The sequence below is a fragment of the Tamandua tetradactyla genome, chromosome 12, assembly GCF_023851605.1.
Source record: "Tamandua tetradactyla isolate mTamTet1 chromosome 12, mTamTet1.pri, whole genome shotgun sequence".
Taxonomy (NCBI): domain Eukaryota; kingdom Metazoa; phylum Chordata; class Mammalia; order Pilosa; family Myrmecophagidae; genus Tamandua; species Tamandua tetradactyla.
In genome coordinates, this window is record NC_135338.1 from 33,732,086 (window position 1) to 33,750,985 (window position 18,900).

An 18,900-nucleotide genomic window follows, 5' to 3' on the forward strand; every position below is an offset into this window, starting at 1 on the left:
AACAAAAGTTCATGTAAACAAAAGCTCACGTTCATACGGTACCGGTCAATTCGGGCTAAATGTCAAAACACATATCGAGCTTTCTCCGCCGGCCCGCCACGCGGCGCCCACGCCCCGCAGCAGCCGACCCGCTCGCCCTCCTTCTCCCCTCTCTTTCTCCGCCGGCCCGTCGCGCGGCGCCCACGCCCCGCAGCAGCCGACCCGCCCGCCCTCCTTCTCCCCTCTCTTTCTCTGCCGGCCCGCCGCGCGGCGCCCACGCCCCGCAGCAGCCGACCCGCCCGCCCTCCTTCTCCCCTCTCTTTCTCCCCCGGCCAGCCGCGCGGCGCCCACGCCCCGCAGCAGCCGACCCGCCCGCCCTCCTTCTCCCCTCTCCTTCTCCCCTCTCCACCCCTCCTGCTCCGGCCGCTCTCCAACCACCACGGTGCCCTCTTCCCCCGCCTTCACCGGCTCCTCCACCACCAGCCTCTACAGCCTTGCCGCCCTCACCTTTCCTCCTCCAGAACAGCTACTGGGGGAGTGGAGATAATACAGAGCAGCTCCCGGAGCCACGAGGGAGATCAAAGGGACGGCGTACCCCATCCTGGAACGGCTGACTATCTGGGAGAACCAGCTCCGGTGAGATCACCAAGGGGCACGGGCTTTCCTGGGTGGGACGGCAAGCGACCAGAGTCCCTCCCTTCCACCTTCCCAGGCCAGCTGGTAGAATTGGACAGGCGGTCCCCTTAGGCCGCGGCGGCTGGTGCCCCCACCACACGAGGCCCCCCGGAACAACTGAGATAGTTGGGTCGGAAATCCCCAGACTGCGGAGAACAGTGACCAGGGGATCCCTTCCAAACACGTGACTCCCCCGTCGGCTGGGAATAGTGCACTCTCCCGGGCGGCGACAGCTGGCGCCCTCCCGCCACGCTTGGTGCCCCGGGCCGACTAGCTAATTCGGCCGGATGCTCTCCCGTGCTGCGGCGGCTGGCGACCCTCCCCGCATTCGGAACCCCGGGCCGGCTGGCATTCTTCCAAGATGCTTCGGCTGCCGAACCTCCCCTACGGCGAGAATTTTCCAGAGTTAAAGGACCCACAGCAACTTTAACTGGTGGAACCCGTAGACAAACGTGTGCCACGAGCGCCACCTACTGGGCAGGATAAGAAAAACAGAACCCAGAGATTGCACAGAAAAATCTTTCAACCTGTGGGGTCGAACACCCAGGGAAATCTGACTAAATGCCCAGACGCCAGCAGAAGATAACGGATCACGCTCAGAAAATTGAACATATGGCCCAGTCAAACGAAGAAACCAATAGTTCAAATGAGATACAGGAGCTGAAACAACTAATGCTGAATATACGAACAGAAATGGAAAACCTCTTCAAAAACGAAATCGATAAATTGAGGGAGGACATGAAGAAGACATGGGCTGAACATAAAGAAGAAATAGAAAAACTGAAAAAACAAATCACAGAACTTATGGAAGTGAAAGATAAAGTAGAAAAGATGGAAAAAACAATGGATACCTACAACGACAGATTTAAAGAAACAGAAGATAGAATTAGTGATTTGGAGGATGAAACATCTGAATTCCAAAAGGAAACAGAAACTATCCGGAAAAGAATGAAAAAATTTGAACAAGGTATCAGGGAACTCAAGGACAATGTGAACCGTACAAATATACGTGTAGTGGGTATCCCAGAAGGAGAAGAGAAGGGAAAAGGAGGAGAAAAACTAATGGAAGAAATTATCACTGAAAATTTCCCAACTCTTATGAAAGACCTAAAATTACAGATCCAAGAAGTGCAGCGTACCCCAAAGAGATTAGACACAAATAGGCGTTCCCCAAGACACTTACTAGTTAGAATGTCAGAGGCCAAAGAGAAAGAGAGGATCTTGAAAGCAGCGAGAGAAAAACAATCTGTCACATACAAGGGAAACCCAATAAGACTATGTGTAGATTTCTCAGCAGAAACCATGGAAGCTAGAAGACAGTGGGATGATATATTTAAATTACTAAAAGAGAAAAACTGCCAGCCAAGACTCCTATATCCAGCAAAATTATCCTTCAAAAATGAGGGAGAAATTAAAACATTCTCAGACAAAAAGTCACTAAGAGAATTTGTGACCAAGAGACCAGCTCTGCAAGAAATACTAAAGGGAGCACTAGAGTCAGAACCGAAAAGACAGAAGAGAGAGACATGGAGAAAAGTGTAGAAAGAAGGAAAGTCAGATATGATATATATAATACGAAAGGCAAAATGGTAGAGGAAAATATTATCCAAACAGTAATAACTCTAAATGTCAATGGACTGAATTCCCCAATCAAAAGACATAGAATGGCAGAATGGATTAAAAAACAGGATCCTTCTATATGCTGTCTACAGGAAACACATCTTAGACCCAAAGATAAACATAGGTTGAAAGTGAAAGGTTGGGAAAAGATATTTCATGCAAATAACAACCAGAAAAGAGCAGGAGTGGCTATACTAATATCCAACAAGTTAGACTTCAAATGTAAAACAGTTAAAAGAGACAAAGAAGGACACTATATACTATTAAAAGGAACAATTAAGCAAGAAGACATAACAATCATAAATATTTATGCACCGAACCAGAATGCCCCAAAATACGTGAGGAATACACTGCAAACACTGAAAAGGGAAATAGACACACATACCATAATAGTTGGAGACTTCAATTCACCACTCTCATCAATGGACAGAACATCTACACAGGATCAATAAAGAAATAGAGAACCTGAATATTACTATAAATGAGCTTGACTTAACAGACATTTATAGGACATTACATCCCACAACAGCAGGATACACCTTTTTTTCAAGTGCTCATGGATCATTCTCAAAGATAGACCATATGCTGGGTCACAAAGCAAGTCTTAACAAATTTAAAAATATTGAAATCATACACAACACTTTCTCGGATCATAAAGGAATGAAGTTGGAAATCAGTAATAGGCAGAGTGCCAGAAAATCCACAAATATGTGGAGGCTCAACAACACACTCTTAAACAACAAGTGGGTCAAAGAAGAAATTGCAAGAGAAATTAGTAAATACCTAGAGGCAAATGAAAATGAAGACACAACATATCAAAACTTATGGGACGCAGCAAAGGCAGTGCTAAGAGGGAAATTTATTGCCCTAAATGCCTATATCAGAAAAGAAGAAAAGGCAAAAATGCAGGAATTAAATGTCCACTTGGAAGAACTGGAGAAAGAACAGCAAACTAATCCCAAAGCAAGCAAAAGGAAAGAAATAACAAAGATTAGAGCAGAAATAAATGAAATTGAAAACATGAAAACAATAGAGAAAATCAATAAGACCAGAAGTTGGTTCTATGAGAAAATCAACAAGATTGATGGGCCCTTATCAAGATTGACAAAAAGAAGAAGAGAGAGGATGCAAATAAATAAGATTAGAAATGAAAGAGGAGACATAACTACTGACCTCACAGAAATAAAGGAGGTAATAACAGGATACTATGAACAACTTTACGCTAATAAATACAACAATTTAGAAGAAATGGACAGGTTCCTGGAAAGACATGAACAACCAACTTTGACTCAAGAAGAAATAGACGACCTCAACAAACCAATCACAAGTAAAGAGATTGAATTAGTTATTCAAAATCTCCCTAAAAAGAAAAGTCCAGGACCAGACGGCTTCACATGTGAATTCTATCAAACATTCCAGAAAGAATTAGTACCTACTCTCCTCAAACTGTTCAACATAATCGAAGTGGAGGGAAAACTACCTAATTCATTCTATGAAGCCAACAACACCCTCATACCAAAACCAGGCAAAGATATTACAAAAAAAGAAAACTACAGACCAATCTCTCTAATGAATACAGATGCAAAAATTCTCAATAAAATTCTAGCAAATCGTATCCAACAACACATTAAAAGAATTATACATCATGACCAAGTAGGATTCATCCCAGGTATGCAAGGATGGTTCAACATAAGAAAATCAATTAATGTAATACACCATATCAACAAATCAAAGCAGAAAAATCACATGATCATCTGAATTGATGCAGAGAAGGCATTTGACAAGATTCAACATCCTTTCCTGCTGAAAACACTTCAAAAGATAGGAATACAAGGGAACTTCCTTAAAATGATAGAGGGAATATATGAAAAACCCACAGCTAATATCATCCTCAATAGGGAAAAATTGAAAACTTTCCCCCTAAGATCAGGAACAAGACAAGGATGTCCACTATCACCACTATTATTCAACATTGTGTTGGAAGTTCTAGCCAGAGCAATTAGGCAAGAAAAAGAAATACAAGGCATCAAAATTGGAAAGGAAGAAGTAAAACTATCACTGTTTGCAGACGATATGATACTATATGTAGAAAACCCAGAAAAATCCACAACAAAATTACTAGAGCTAATAAATGAGTACAGCAAAGTAGCAGGCTACAAGATCAACATTCAAAAATCTGTAGCTTTTCTATACACTAGTAATGAACAAGCTGAGGTGGAAATCAAGAAACGAATCCCATTTACAATCGCAACTAAAAGAATAAAATACCAAAGAGACAAAAACCTATATAAAGAAAACTACAAAAAACTGTTAAAAGAAATCAAGAAGACCTAAATAGATGGAAGGGCATACCGTGTTCATGGATTGGAAGACTAAATATAGTCAAGATGTCAATCCTACCTAAATTGATTTACAGATTCAATGCAATACCAATCAAAATCCCAACAACTTATTTTTCAGAAATAGAAAAACCAATAAGCAAATTTATCTGGAAGGGCAGGGTGCCCCGAATTGCTAAAAACATCTTGAGGAAAAAAAACGAAGCTGGAGGTCTCGCGCTGCCTGACTTTAAGGCATATTATGAAGCCACAGTGGTCAAAACAGCATGGTATTGGCATAAAGATAGATATATAGACCAATGGAATCGAATAGAGTGCTCAGATATAGACCCTCTCATCTATGGACATTTGATCTTTGGTAAGGCAGTCAAGCCAACTCACCTGGGACAGAACAGTCTCTTCAATAAATGGTGCCTAGAGAACTGGATATCCATATGCAAAAGAATGAAAGAAGACCCATCTCTCACACCCTATACAAAAGTTAACTCAAAATGGATCAAAGATCTAAACATTAGGTCTAAGACCATAAAACAGTTAGAGGAAAATGTTGGGAGATATCTTATGGATCTTACAACTGGAGGTGGTTTTATGGACCTTAAACCTAAAGCAAGAACACTGAAGAAGGAAATAAATAAATGGGAGTTCCTCAAAATTAAACACTTTTGTGCATCAAAGAACTTCATCAAGAAAGTAGAAAGACAGCCTACACAATGGGAGAAAATATTTGGAAACGACATATCAGATAAAGGTCTAGTATCCAGAATTTATAAAGAGATTGTTCAACTCAACAACAAAAAGACAGCCAACCCAATTACAAAATGGGAAAAAGACTTAAACAGACACCTACCAGAAGAAGAAATACAGATGGCCAAGAGGCACATGAAGAGATGCTCAATGTCCCTGGCCATTAGAGAAATGCAAATCAAAACCACAATGAGATATCATCTCACACCCACCAGAATGGTCATTATCAACAAAACAGAAAATGACAAGTGCTGGAGAGGATGCGGAGAAAGAGGCACACTTATCCACTGTTGGTGGGAATGTCAAAGGGTGCAACCACTGTGGAAGGCAGTTTGGCAGTTCCTCAAAAAGCTGAATATAGAATTGCCATACGACCCAGCAATACCATTGCTAGGTATCTACTCAAAGGACTTAAGGGCAAAGACACAAACGGACATTTGCACACCAATGTTTATAGCAGCGTTATTTACAATTGCAAAGAGATGGAAACAGCCGAAATCTCCATCAACAGAAGAGTGGCTAAACAAACTGTGGTATATACATACGATGGAATATTATGCAGCTTTAAGACAAGACAAACTTATGAACCATGTAATAACATGGATGGACCTAGAGAATATTATGCTGAGTGAATCCAGCCAAAAACTAAAGGACAAATACTGTATGGTCCCTCTGATGTGAACGGACATTCGAGAATAAACTTGAAATATGTCATTGGTAACAGAGTTCAGCAGGAGTTAGAAACAGGGTAAGACAATGGGTAATTGAAGCTGAAGGGATACAGACTGTGCAACAGGACTAGATACAAAAACTCAAAAATGGACAGCACAATAATACCTAATTGTAAAGTAATCATGTTAAAATACTGAATGAAGCTGCATCTGAGCTATAGGGTTTTTTTTGCTTTTGTTTGCTTGTTGGTTTGTTTGTTGTTGTTGTTTTTTACTATTATTACTACTTTTATTTCTTTTCTTTATATTAACATTTTATATCTTTTTCTGTTGTGTTGCTAGTTCCTCTAAACCGATGCAAATGTACTAAGAAACAATGATTATGCATCTATGTGATGATGTTAAGAATTACTGAGTGCATATGTAGAATGGTATGATTTCTAAATGTTGTGTTAATTTCTTTTTTTTTCTTTCTTTCCGTTAATAAAAAAAAAAAAAAAAAAAAAACACATATCGACCTTAACTGTTTAGCTTCTAAAAACTAAAAGAATATTCATTTCTCTCTATTAAAACATACCTTGTAGAACAGGCTCTGAGAATCCCACCAGGAAAATATCATGGTGACTTAACACCATACTAGGGCCTCAGGCACACACATACACCAACTGCAATAAGGTTAAACAACCCCAAGTTTGAAAACTACCATTCAGAACAATGTTAGTCCTGGTTTGCCAAACCCCAACCAACATCACTCCTGTTAACCTTAAAGAACACCCCGGGCTCTACCTGAAATCATACAAAAGTTGCACATACTAAGTTTACTTTTCAGAAACCGAAAACCTTCAGATGGTTCCTAGGCCAGATAAACCCTGAGACCCAGAGGGGTCAGCCTCTCCAAGAACATCAACCAGTTCCATCCCCCCATCCTATGTTGTCAATACCCCTTTTCAACATGAAAAATATAACCCAAATATCCCTAAAGTTTGGGAGAAGCAGCAAAGGAGAAGGAGGAGTTATAACAGAGAAATCAGGAGTTAACAAATGAGTGTGACTACTAAATTATTATATTGACATTTCTTTTTAGTCTCCAGTGCCTTGGAGCAGCTAGAAGGAAAAAGCTGAAATTGTGGAACTATAACCCATACCAAACTTCGAAATCTGACTTCAGTACTTGTTAAAATGTACTTTGAAATCTATTGATTTTTGTATATATATTATACTTCACAATAAAAAATGTTAAAAAAGTCAAAGCTAAATATCCATAATCCCTCTAAAGAAAAAGAAACCAAAGAAAGATAACTGAAATTTGAACCTATACTAGTTACAGTATAACTATAATACACTAGTTAAATGGCTAAGGCCATTTAAAAGGTTAAAATGATAGACTAGAATCCATTAAGGCATAAAAATCTGATGTTACAGCTTGATAGTATTATATTATACTATTCAACAGTACTCCGTCTAGGACCACTTCTAAAAAGATGAACAGGTGGAAGCAATTCCTCCAAAACATAAATTCAATTTGCATACTTCTATTATAATACTTACCACAATTTATCTGTTCACAAGTCTATCCAATACTAGACTGAGCTCTTGAAGAGTAACTAGAACATTGCCTAGGGCAGAATGAGCACTCAATAAATGCTCTCTGAACGAATGAACATGCAGCAGTACTCTACCTCTGAAGTATCCCTACCAATTCAATATTAAGACTTCAGAGCAGAGCATGCTGTATGCCACAATTAGTAGGGCAGTTAAGTGAAAAATAATTAATGGCAACTAATATTTGTTGGGAAAAAGTCATATATAGGTCACATAATTAATGAAACCTGCAGTTGAATATGGATAAAATATTTCTGAATTAAATGTTTATCTGATGACCAGAAAAGTGAACCTATAAATTCCTAATATTGATATACAAGGTATTCTCTGAATAATCTTTCAACATCCATAATAATGTCATAAAGAAATCTGTTAACCTAAATTAGTAAATTAAACCAATTTGCTGAATGAAATGAAGCCTAAGCCCATTAATGTGTTCAAACTGTGGGTGAAATGCCTTGAGTAATTTTTTCTCTTCAAGAGTACGGAAAAGTACAAAACAACCCTCTTGGGGGGACTTCCTGGAAGATGGCGGCTTAGTAAGACGCGCGGATCTTAGTTTCTTCTCCAGGACACCTACTAGGGGAGTAGAAACGATACAGAAAGCGCCCAAAGCCACAACAGAGATAAAAAAGACAGCGTACCCCATCCTGGAACGGCTGGCTGGCTGAGAGAAGCAGCTCGGGTGAGATCGCCGAGGCGCGCGGGCCTTACCGGGCGGGGTGGCAAGCGGCCGGAGTTACTCCCTTCCCCCTTCCCGGGCCGGCTGGGAGAATTGGAGAGGTGGTCCCCTGAAACCAAGGCGACTGGCGCCCACACCACGCGCAGCCCCCGGACCAACTGAGAGAATTGGATCGGAAACCCCCAGGCCGCGGAGAACGGTGACGGGTGGGGGAGGCCCCTTCCAAACCCGTGACTCCCGGGGAACGTGCACTCTCTCGGGCGGGCCGCTGTCGCTGGCGCCCTCCCGCCACGCTTGTTGCCCAGGGCCGACTAGGAAATTCGGACGGGCTGCGGCGACCAGCAACCCTCCCTGCGTTCGGACACCCTCCCTGCGTTCGGACACCCTCCCTGCGTTCGGACCCTGGGCCGGCTCAAGCCGCTTCAGCTAGCGAACCCCCAGGACGGCGAGAGTTTTCCAAAGTTAAAGGTCCCACAGCACCTTTTACTGGTGGGACCCGCAGACAAACGTGTGCCACGAGCGCCACCTACTGGGCAGGATAAGAAAAACAGAACCCAGAGATTTCACAGAAAAATATTACAACCTTGCTGGGTCCAACACCAAGAGAAATCTGAATAAATGCCCAGACGCCAGCAGCAGAAGATAACTGTCCACGCTCAAAAGATTGAGAATATGGCTCAGTCAAAGGAACAAACCAATAGCTCAAATGAGACACAAGAGCTGAGACAACTAATGCTGAATATACGAACAGAAATGGAAAACCTCTTCAAAAATGAAATCGATAAATTGAGGGAGGACATGAAGAGGACATGGGCTGAACATAAAGAAGAAATAGAAAAACTGAAAAAACAAATCGCAGAACTTATGGAAGTGAAGGATAAAGTAGCAAACATAGAAAAAATAATGGATAGCTACAATGATAGATTTAAAGAGACAGAAGATAGAATTAGTGATTTAGAGGATGGAACATCTGAATTCCAAAAAGAAACAGAAACTATCCAGAAAAGAATGGAAAAATTTGAACAGGGTATCAGGGAACTCAAGGACAATATGAACCGCACAAATATACGTGTTGTGGGTGTCCCAGAAGGAGAAGAGAAGGGAAAAGGAGGAGAAAAACTAATGGAAGAAATTATCACTGAAAATTTCCCAACTCTTATGAAAGACCTAAAATTACAGATCCAAGAAGTGCAGCGCACCCCAAAGAGATTAGACCCAAATAGGCGTTCTCCAAGACACTTACTAGTTAGAATGTCAGAGGTCAAAGAGAAAGAGAAGATCTTGAAAGCAGCAAGAGAAAAACAATCCATTACATACAAGGGAAACCCAATAAGACTTTGTGTAGATTTCTCAGCAGAAACCATGGAAGCTAGAAGACAGTGGGATGATATATTTAAAATACTAAAAGAGAAAAACTGCCAACCAAGACTCCTATATCCAGCAAAATTATCCTTCAAAAACGAGGGAGAAATTAAAACATTCTCAGACAAAAAGTCACTGAAAGAATTTGTGACCAAGAGACCAGCTCTGCAAGAAATACTAAAGGGAGCACTAGAGTCAGATACAAAAAGACAGAAGAGAGAGATATGGAAAAGAGTGTAGAAAGAAGGAAAATCAGATATGATATATATAATACAAAAGGCAAAATGTTGGAGGAAAATATTATCCAAACAGTAATAACACTAAATGTCAATGGACTGAATTCCCCAAACAAAACAACCCTCTTGACTGCTGAGGACGACTAAAATAATTTCTTTTTCTCGCAAGTATGTACCCCCAAAGCAATTACTTTCTGCTCCCTCCCAACTTGAGCAACACCACCTTTTTCCCATCAAAGAATACTAAACTATCTGAGTATTCCAATCTTAGGCTGTAAGAAACTCAGGGGGCAATAAAAATTACAATGCAAGTAAAATACATTTTTCTAAGTACATTCTCATTCTCAATCATTTTCCTATACTAATTTAACTATCAAGTATTAATAATCAAGGAAATCAGAAAATTCTCAGAATAGAAATTACAAACTGCTTATTCGTTGTTGTTGCTATTATTCATGGATTCCAGATTCAGGGCACACATTACCAAGAGAGTGCTTTCTTGTTAGTGCCTGAATTTAAATATAAATGACTATTTAGTATATATAATTTTCCTCCTGAACTAATTTATAATATCAACCAGTCTCCAAGCATTAAAAAAAAACAACATATTGTATGAGACCAAAAGCAGAGAGGTTTATTATGTCTAGAACCTAAATTTTCTGTAACATACCATCTAAATCAACCTTTCTGGATAGCTCATTTAAACAACCCAAACTCCTGGAGTCCAGAATGGGAATGAAGCCTTGTAATTTTGTATAGCTTAATGTAATACCTGGATATATCCCAGACTATGGTGGGCTGATAATTAAAGAGTACTGGTAGAGTCCCGTGAGGGTCCAAATGGGGGAGAGGGGAAATATTTATTTTAAACAGTTTAACGATTAAACTTTCCCATCTGGGAAACTCCTGGTACTCTCTCAACCACTGGGGACTCCCAAGAAAATAGGCTAAGCCCTTGATTTTGAGGTTTGCCCTTATGAAACTTATTTTTTCATAAATAAGTTTTATGGAGCAACTAAAACTACCTATAACGAGGCCTAAGAGTTGCTTCAAGGAACCCTCTTTTGTTGCCAGATGTGGCTTCTCTCTCTCTAAGCCCAACTGTGCAAGAAAAATCATTACCCTTCCCCCTAGGTGGGACACGACATTCAAGGGTGAAAATCTCCTTGACAACGAAGGGACTCTCTGGGATGAGTCTGACCCTGGCACCCTGGGATCAACAATGCCTTCTGGACCAAAAGAGGGGAAAGATGTGTAATAAAATAAGGCATCAGTGGCTAAGAGAGATCAAATAGAGTCAAGAGGCTACTCTTACACAAGCTTCAGTTAGCTAGGGCTCATTACCATGGTCCTAAATCCCAATCAATATCACTCTGTTGACTCTTAAGAACACCCAGAGCTTGAACTGAGACTCTATAAAGGTTTCATGCACTAGGTTTGTGTTCCTGGAACAAATAATTCCAGGAGGGTTCCTAGGTCAGATAAATTTTGAAATTCAGAGGGACCAGCCTCTCCGAGATCATCAATTAATTTCTTATACCTGTGCTTTAGTGTGGACACTCCTTTTCAACATGAAAGTCAGAAGAGGCATTGCTCAAAGATCCCTATAGATTGGGGGAAGGATTAAAGGAGAAGGAGGAAGTGTAACAGAGAAAATGGGATTTAACAAATGAGCATGGCTGCTGAATCACTATATTAATATTCCTTCTAACCTCCAGTGTTTTGGAACAACTGGAAGGAAAAATCTGAAATTATGGAATGGTAGCCCATGACAAACTCTGGGATCTGTTCTGCAACTACTTGAAGTGTGCTTTGAAAATTATTGCTTTTTTCTTTCTTTGCTTTGTATATATGTTATATCTTACAATAAAAGACCTTTAAAAACAAAACTGAACTGCTTACTTAAAAACCTTAATGCCTAATCACCAAGAAATTCTAAAGCTCTGCACATGGAAAAGGTGGTCACTGCCAGCTCTACCCAAGAACAACAGTGTGGCAGAGACAAGCTGTTCTGAAAAGATAAGGAACGTCTCATGACCTCAAATAGGGTAAGCAGGAGCCATATACAGTACCTGTAGATGCTTCAATAATAAAACGATTTCAACATTAAAAGCTAAGAACCTATAAGAGTCAGGTTAGAAAGCTAACGAAAAGCACGAATGCCTAAAAGAAAAAAGAGAAGCTAGAGGGGCGGGCCGCGGTGGCTCAGCGGGCAAGAGTGCTTGCCTGCCATGCCGGAGGACCCCGGTTCGATTCCCGGCCCCAGCCCATGTAAAAAACAAACAAACAAACAAAATATAATAAAAATAAAGATGTTTCCCTTCCTTCCTTCCATCCTTCCTTCCTTCTCTGTCTTTCTTTAAAAAAAAAAAAAAGAGAAGCTAGAAGTAATCTGTATCTATATCCAAATCAACCTACGATGGAGTTTTCCAAGTGCTGAAAAATTAATAAGGTTTTTAAGATTATCAACACATTCAAGATATAAAATAAAGGAACTATATTAAAATATAGTTGGCATAGAGGTGCGTGGGTGGTTCAGTGGTAGAATGCTGGCCTGCCCTGTAGGAGAGAACCCAGCCACACACCCTCCCCCCACCCTCAACATCCCAAAAAAGGCATAAAATTCCAACTCTACCACACATTCATTCCTTTTTATTATTATTATTAATTTAAAAAAATTTTTAAATACCAAAAAACACCAAATGCAAACATTCTAACTTTTGATCATTCTGTTCTACATATATAATCAGTAATTCACAATATCATCACATAGTTGCATATTCATCATCATGAAAACTCATTCTTAATTTTCAATAATAACAGAAAACAGGTATTGGGTTAGTTTGTGGCAGGCACTGCTCTATGGACTTCACATTTTAACTCATTTGTTAAACATCCCTGTGGAATCGGTACTATTTTTTTCATTTTACAGAAGAAAAAACTGAAGCATAGATAAATTAACTTGCCCAATGACACACAGGTAGTAAGAGGCTGAGTAGGGATTTTAATACCAGGAGTCTGGCCCCAAAATTCATGTTAACCACTACGTTATGCTTTATAATAAGGGCTATGCATATACTTTTATGCACAAAAGTATTAATATACTTTTTGGAATCCAGACACTTGGATAGCATAGCGCAATAATTAAAGCAGAGGCTTCGGGATCAAGCAGACCCTTGAACAAGGGTCTCAGCCTCAGCTTTTCCATATATAAACTGAAGGAACTTACCTCACTAAGTTACTCTGAAAGTCAGAGAAAGTAATATAAATAAAGTGCCAAACACAGTATCTGGGTTAGAGGCTCTTAACCTGAGGTACACAGACACCTCGAATCCACGGATGGACTTCAGAATTCAAGACTCTGATAAATTCTATGACGAATTTTGTATGTGCACCCATTTCTAAGAGTCGTCCACGGCTTTTTATAAACTTTCAACGAGCACACGATCCCCAAATAAGAACCGCCGAAGAGCATCGCAGGTACTCAAACAGCGGAAACTATCTTTCTCTTCTCGTTCTTACAAACTCTTTCCCTTAAGACATACCAAGTCTTCACAATATCCAATTATTTCTCACCATTTTTCTGGCTTGGTAACTAGTAATATCGGTAAATTTATCTCCCCAATTTTCTAGTAACGGCTTAAAAGAGGTCTTCAAGCGCTCTCAGGTCTTCCTGAGAGAACAACCCACCTAGCCGCACGAAGCTCCGTATCAGCTAGGAGACCCAAGTAGGAACTAGAGACCCAGGTTTGGACGACCGAACCCCTGATGCCCCAGCACTAGGGGATGATGAGACTGTTTTCCAAAACTACTGGGCAACGGAGAACCCGTCCCCCCATTTCCCTGATCCTAACTCTGGAACTCAGGTGCGGGGAGGGCTTCTGGACTTTGCCCAGAGCTGGACTGGTGAAAAGAAACGTTACCCGAGCTAAGGGTTGAAAGGCAGTGAAGTTCCAGCTCTGTCACCCTGAGAGGCTGCGGCAGCACCAAGCAGACCAACCCTCAGCCGTCCCCAAAAGAGATCCCCAAGATACAGCTCGTCCCAGCTCGGGAACCGGCTCAGGGTTTTTCCGTTTCGGCTTCCGCTTCCGGGCTATCCTTTGCCGGAGACAGCATGCGAGTGACGTAAAAGGGTCGCGCCGCTGGTGATTCCGGAAATAAGAACGAGAGTGTGGCTTGAACATGGTGAGAGAGAAGGGCCTGGGATGTAGGGGCTGCGGGCCGCGGGCTGGGGGGATTTCAAACTCCCCTTTTGGTGGAGATTGAACTCCTTGGCCAATTTTCCTCCACTTGTCCTCTTGCTTATTTTCATTCCAATCTTTGTTCTTAAACTGCTCCGAGGGATGCCTGTGATCTTTAGGGAGTAGCGAGAGGGCCGGTTAGGGCGCAGCGGGTACGTGCTGGGTATTTGAGAGAAGAAGGGACTCAAGAAGATGGGATGTATCTCAATTCTTTTAACCCCAAGATTTCTGTTTCAAGGGGAAGCAGAAGAAAACAAGAAAGTATGCGACCATGAAGCGAATGCTTAGTCTCAGAGATCAGAGGCTGTGAGTGTCCCGGATCAATTGGATTCATAGACTCTCCAGAGAGATAGGAGTCACAAGGGGATAAGTAGTACAAAATTTTGTTGTTGTTTTGTTTTTTCCTTTTAATGCTGTGTTTTGCATTTATATGGAGTAGGATGGTCGTCAGTGTTTAACAGTCACTTAGCTGTTGAGCGGTTATACTGTGGAAGGGGATGGGAATTAAACATTTCTTAAGTGTTTACTTTGTTCCACCATTGTTATATATACTCTGTCTACCAAAGCACAGTTAAGCCTCACAACAATTCTGTGAGATAATAGAATTATCCCTATGTTCTTGCTACATTACATTACTGCATTCCCCAGAAAAAAATAGTTTGTTGTCATAGCTAAAAGAAGGTGTGATCAGAGACCATGTTTGCCTTGTGTCTCCAATGCCTGGAATTCAAATATTTTTGAAAGAGAGAATGAGAAAATGCCCAGATGTCTCCATCTTATGAAAATCCAGATTACTGTTGAAGAAGAGAGTGGAGTGATAGTCGCAATTATGAATGAGGACCTAAACAGCTTCTCTAATAAGTTATTAGTAGGGACTTGTCTTCATTTTGATTAAGAGACTTAGAACAAGGGAATGGTTGCTAGAGCCTTGAAAGTTATTAAATTACATTGTAAGTGTGGCTTTATTATTTAATTTCTAGGAAAGCCCCCTCATTAATAACCTTTTTTTCTAGGTAAAGATTAAATTTTACATAATAATATGTATTGTAACATTTTAATCCTTTGTAAGAGGCATATGGGAAAACCCTTTTCCCCTCAACTGTTGAAACACCTGAGTCTTTAGAAGTAAATGTCAATTTGTTTACCCACTGCTTGGAAGTGGATTTTGATACTTGATGGTAAAGTTTTAAGAAAGAAATGATAGTACAATCAACATTTAGTTACCCATTTGCAATTTTTATGGGTTATTGGCTAGGGATTTCTAATCATTTTTCTGATGAATTATGGTACTTTCATGTCAACTCCCACTTCAGTCATTTGTGCTAAGAAAGTGTACACTGATGAGTATAAGGAAGTCACAAAGAAGGATTTCTGTATAGGAAAGAAATGAAACATGATTTTTCAATGAAAAGATAACTGCTATGGTTTATTCCTTTTTCCCTGGATTTAATTTACCTTTTTTTCCTAGTAAAGAAAAGGACAGATTAAAACCTAAAAAGAAAGAAAAGAAAGATCCCAGCGCACTCAAGGAAAGAGAAGTGTGAGTAATCAAGAATTCCAGGTTTTCTTTTAAACTAGAAGAGACATTCTAAAACTGAAGACCTCTTAGAAATGCAGGCTTTCTCTGAGCTGATTTCATTTGTGAATAAAACTGGCAACAACCACACAAAGAAAATAGAATTGATGAGCATGTACCAATTTCAGTGGTTCAAGTATTTTTGGATTTCATGGAGCAGTAAAATTTCTCCTAAAATCCTGGGGACCAATCTGGGATTATTAATCTTTTTCTTTGCTAAGTAAGAATTTTTCAAAAAAATAATTACTCTTGTGTAAACAAACCAGCATTTCATAAAAGAGAGTGTGTCACCAAAAAAAAAAAAAAAGAGTAAGGACATTTTCAGAATAACAGTCATATTATTAAATATTTCATAATATTTAATTAGCAGAGACTATTAAATCCCTGCTAATGACTCATTTTTTCTGAGTGTGGGACATTGGTCCTAATAGCTTATTTTTTATTCACACAATGTCCTTCATAGCATGCTTTTGATCCTTCTGGGGACCAAAGGTCATGAGATTCCATCTGGTAAATGCAAATTTCTAGGTCTATTCACACCACTGACAATACAACTTTGAGCTAAATTAAATCGGCTCCTCATTTGTTCACTTGGAAATAATTACTTTTTTTTTAAACTTTACATTTTATTGCCAATTGATTTTCAACAAATGTCCCCAGACAGTTCAGTATAAGAAAACCTAGTGTTGTTTATTGTTGTTGTTGCTCTTCAACAAATACTGCTGGAGCAAATGAATATCTGCAAGCAAAAAACATAAAATAACAAAATGAAAAAAACACTGAAATTAGATTAGGAGTGATGATAGACCTAAATTTAAGTGCCGAAAAGATAATTGCTTTTTTAAAATTGTGGCCAAAAAAAATCTCAGGTCAAGTGGACCTGAGATTGATATATGCTGTCTCTTTCTTCCTCACCTTCCTTTTTAGGATTTATTTCCAGTAGACAGTGAAAAAGGAGCAGAATCCACAGCAAACTCTTCTAAGCTAAGACTTCTGTTTCATTGTTGATACCGAAATATTAATGTAAACATTACTTGGTATCCTTGTTTTCTTTTTCCTTCAGGCCCCAACACCCTTCCTGCTTATTCTTCCAGTATAATACACAGCTGGGCCCACCTTACCACATCCTGGTCGATACCAACTTTATCAACTTTTCCATTAAAGCCAAACTGGATTTAGTGCAGTCAATGATGGACTGTTTGTATGCCAAGTGTGAGTATCATACTTCTATATTTCTGTGCCATTTGTACAGAATAGTTCATTGAATTTATCCAAAAACGTGAAGAGATGAGGGTAGGATTCTAGTTAACTGAATTGCTGGCATTTACTTTGCTCACCATATCAATGACCATTTTTAATAAATTGAAAAACAATGCAAACTTGAGCAGGAATTATTAAACTTTTACAATTCAGAAAGCACTTAAAGTGCTTTAACCATTATTATGGACCTCAGTTTTGAATAAAGAAAAGAAATTTTTTGTTTTATAATTCTGGATTTTAAAATTCTGAGTAAATGAAAATTTATTGGCTTTTTCAACATATATACTCTTTTTTTTCCCTGTGCAATTGTTTTTCACTTTTGAATTATTTTCCCAGAATGTGTTCCCCGAAGTGGGATAACTTATTTTTGCAATCTTTTTTTTCTCGCTCCCTTGTCAGGTATTGCCAAATGGCTCTACAGGAAGATTACACCATTTTACATTGCCAGGAGTCTATCAATCTCCCCACAGCAAACATATATTCTTTTAAGTTGAGGGAAAAACATTCTCCATTCCACTTTAGTATGGAAAAGCTAAGTATGAGATTTTGCCATTTGAGATCACAGAACCAAAGTTGGATGATCATCATTGATTCCTAAGTTTATTCAATTTCATATTTATTTATATCACAAAGGATCTGAGGCAGTTTATTTACACCTATGTGTGCAGTTTACTATTCATAAACTTCCCTTGTATATTTGAATCTCCCCTCTTCCATAAGTTCTTCCCTACTAGGGACAGAAAAAGAAAAATTTATTCCATGCACAAGGAAATAACTTCCTAATATTAAGATCTGGTACATTTCGTTGTGGGTTTATACACATGTATTTTCCAGTTACTTGCTTTAAGGTACAAATGAAAATCAGGCTTATACTCTGCCATAAAGAATAAATTATTGACTTCAAAGGAAAAAATTTGTACCTCCTTCCATTATCTTTGAGTAATGTTATATGATGAATGGACTGATAGTGCTATATGCATGTAATACTTTCATTTAAAAAATTATTTTAATAATAATAAAGAATAGAATGAAGTTGAGGTACTACCATATCTCTAATAGTGGGCCTTGGGTGGCCCTTTATGAGGGAAAACACTAAACTTGGTAGGCTTTTGTAATCCCCATAGTAGTAATTGAGTAGCTGCTCCAGGAATGCTATGACATATTTATAAATGAGTTGGATGGAGGGTTCAGCATGACCCCTTGGAAGTGAATTGTTTCCTTGGCTCCACAACTGATATCTAGATGTTAGCATTAGTCTTACCTAGGCTTTCCCTAGGTATACCTTTCCCTGTATACCTTAGAATACAGCTAAAATGCATAGTTGCCTCATGTGTCTTTTCTAAAAATGAACTTATTATACAAAATACCACTTTCTACAGTCTTCTGTGTAAAATTGAAAAAACATTCAAGTACAGTACAAATTCAGTGTCTAAGAGACTCTTTGAACTGCTTTAAGCCCTGCTTATTTAATTATTTGCTTTGCTGACTTTTATACCTAAAAGAAGGCATTCTTCCTAATGCCTTGAAGATGCCCCTTTGACCTTTTCATAGCTCCTGCTCCCTTCCCTTTCCCCCTAATAGTCCAACAAAGGAGAATAGCTAACTTCTTACCAGCTTTCTCTTCTGTCTCTGAGCCTGGTTATGTTATTTTGCCTTTCTTTATAGTGATTTTCTTGGACCTACTTCTTCACTACATTTGCAAGCCCTTCACTGCTACATGTCTCTGAAAATACTTCTCCCAAACAAACTGTATATTGCCACCTGATCCCATGACTTTGCCTCTATTTTGCTACTACTTTTTCCTTCTGGGCATTGTTTTCTAGTTGAACATTTCATAATATTTTCCCTCTTGCAACAGTGTTAATATACTTGGGAAAAAAATTCAGAAAAATGAAAGTTCTCCATAATGCCTT

The 18,900-nt window shown here is 39.4% G+C and overlaps 2 protein-coding genes across 8 annotated transcripts in view; one reads left to right on the forward strand and one right to left on the reverse strand.

The window, feature by feature from the left end:
* Nucleotides 1-13,996, reverse strand: part of AREL1 (apoptosis resistant E3 ubiquitin protein ligase 1) — an 81,609-nt gene extending 67,613 nt beyond the window's left edge. For all 4 annotated transcript variants that reach the window (XM_077123053.1, XM_077123052.1, XM_077123055.1 and 1 more), the window contains exon 1: nucleotides 13,834-13,996. The gene's annotated coding sequence lies outside the window, so the exon portion shown is untranslated. The remainder of the gene's footprint in view (nucleotides 1-13,833) is intronic.
* The window catches only part of FCF1 (FCF1 rRNA-processing protein), a 33,017-nt gene continuing 27,488 nt past the window's right edge, over nucleotides 13,372-18,900 (forward strand). The window contains exons 1-4 of one of the 4 annotated variants that reach the window (XM_077123058.1): nucleotides 13,372-13,390; nucleotides 14,390-14,457; nucleotides 15,620-15,691; nucleotides 16,791-16,939. In XM_077123058.1, coding sequence (XP_076979173.1) covers nucleotides 14,423-14,457; nucleotides 15,620-15,691; nucleotides 16,791-16,939 — 256 coding nt within the window. In that variant the 5' untranslated portion in view covers nucleotides 13,372-13,390; nucleotides 14,390-14,422. The other 3 variants (XM_077123056.1, XM_077123057.1, XM_077123059.1) reach the window with 3 other exon arrangements.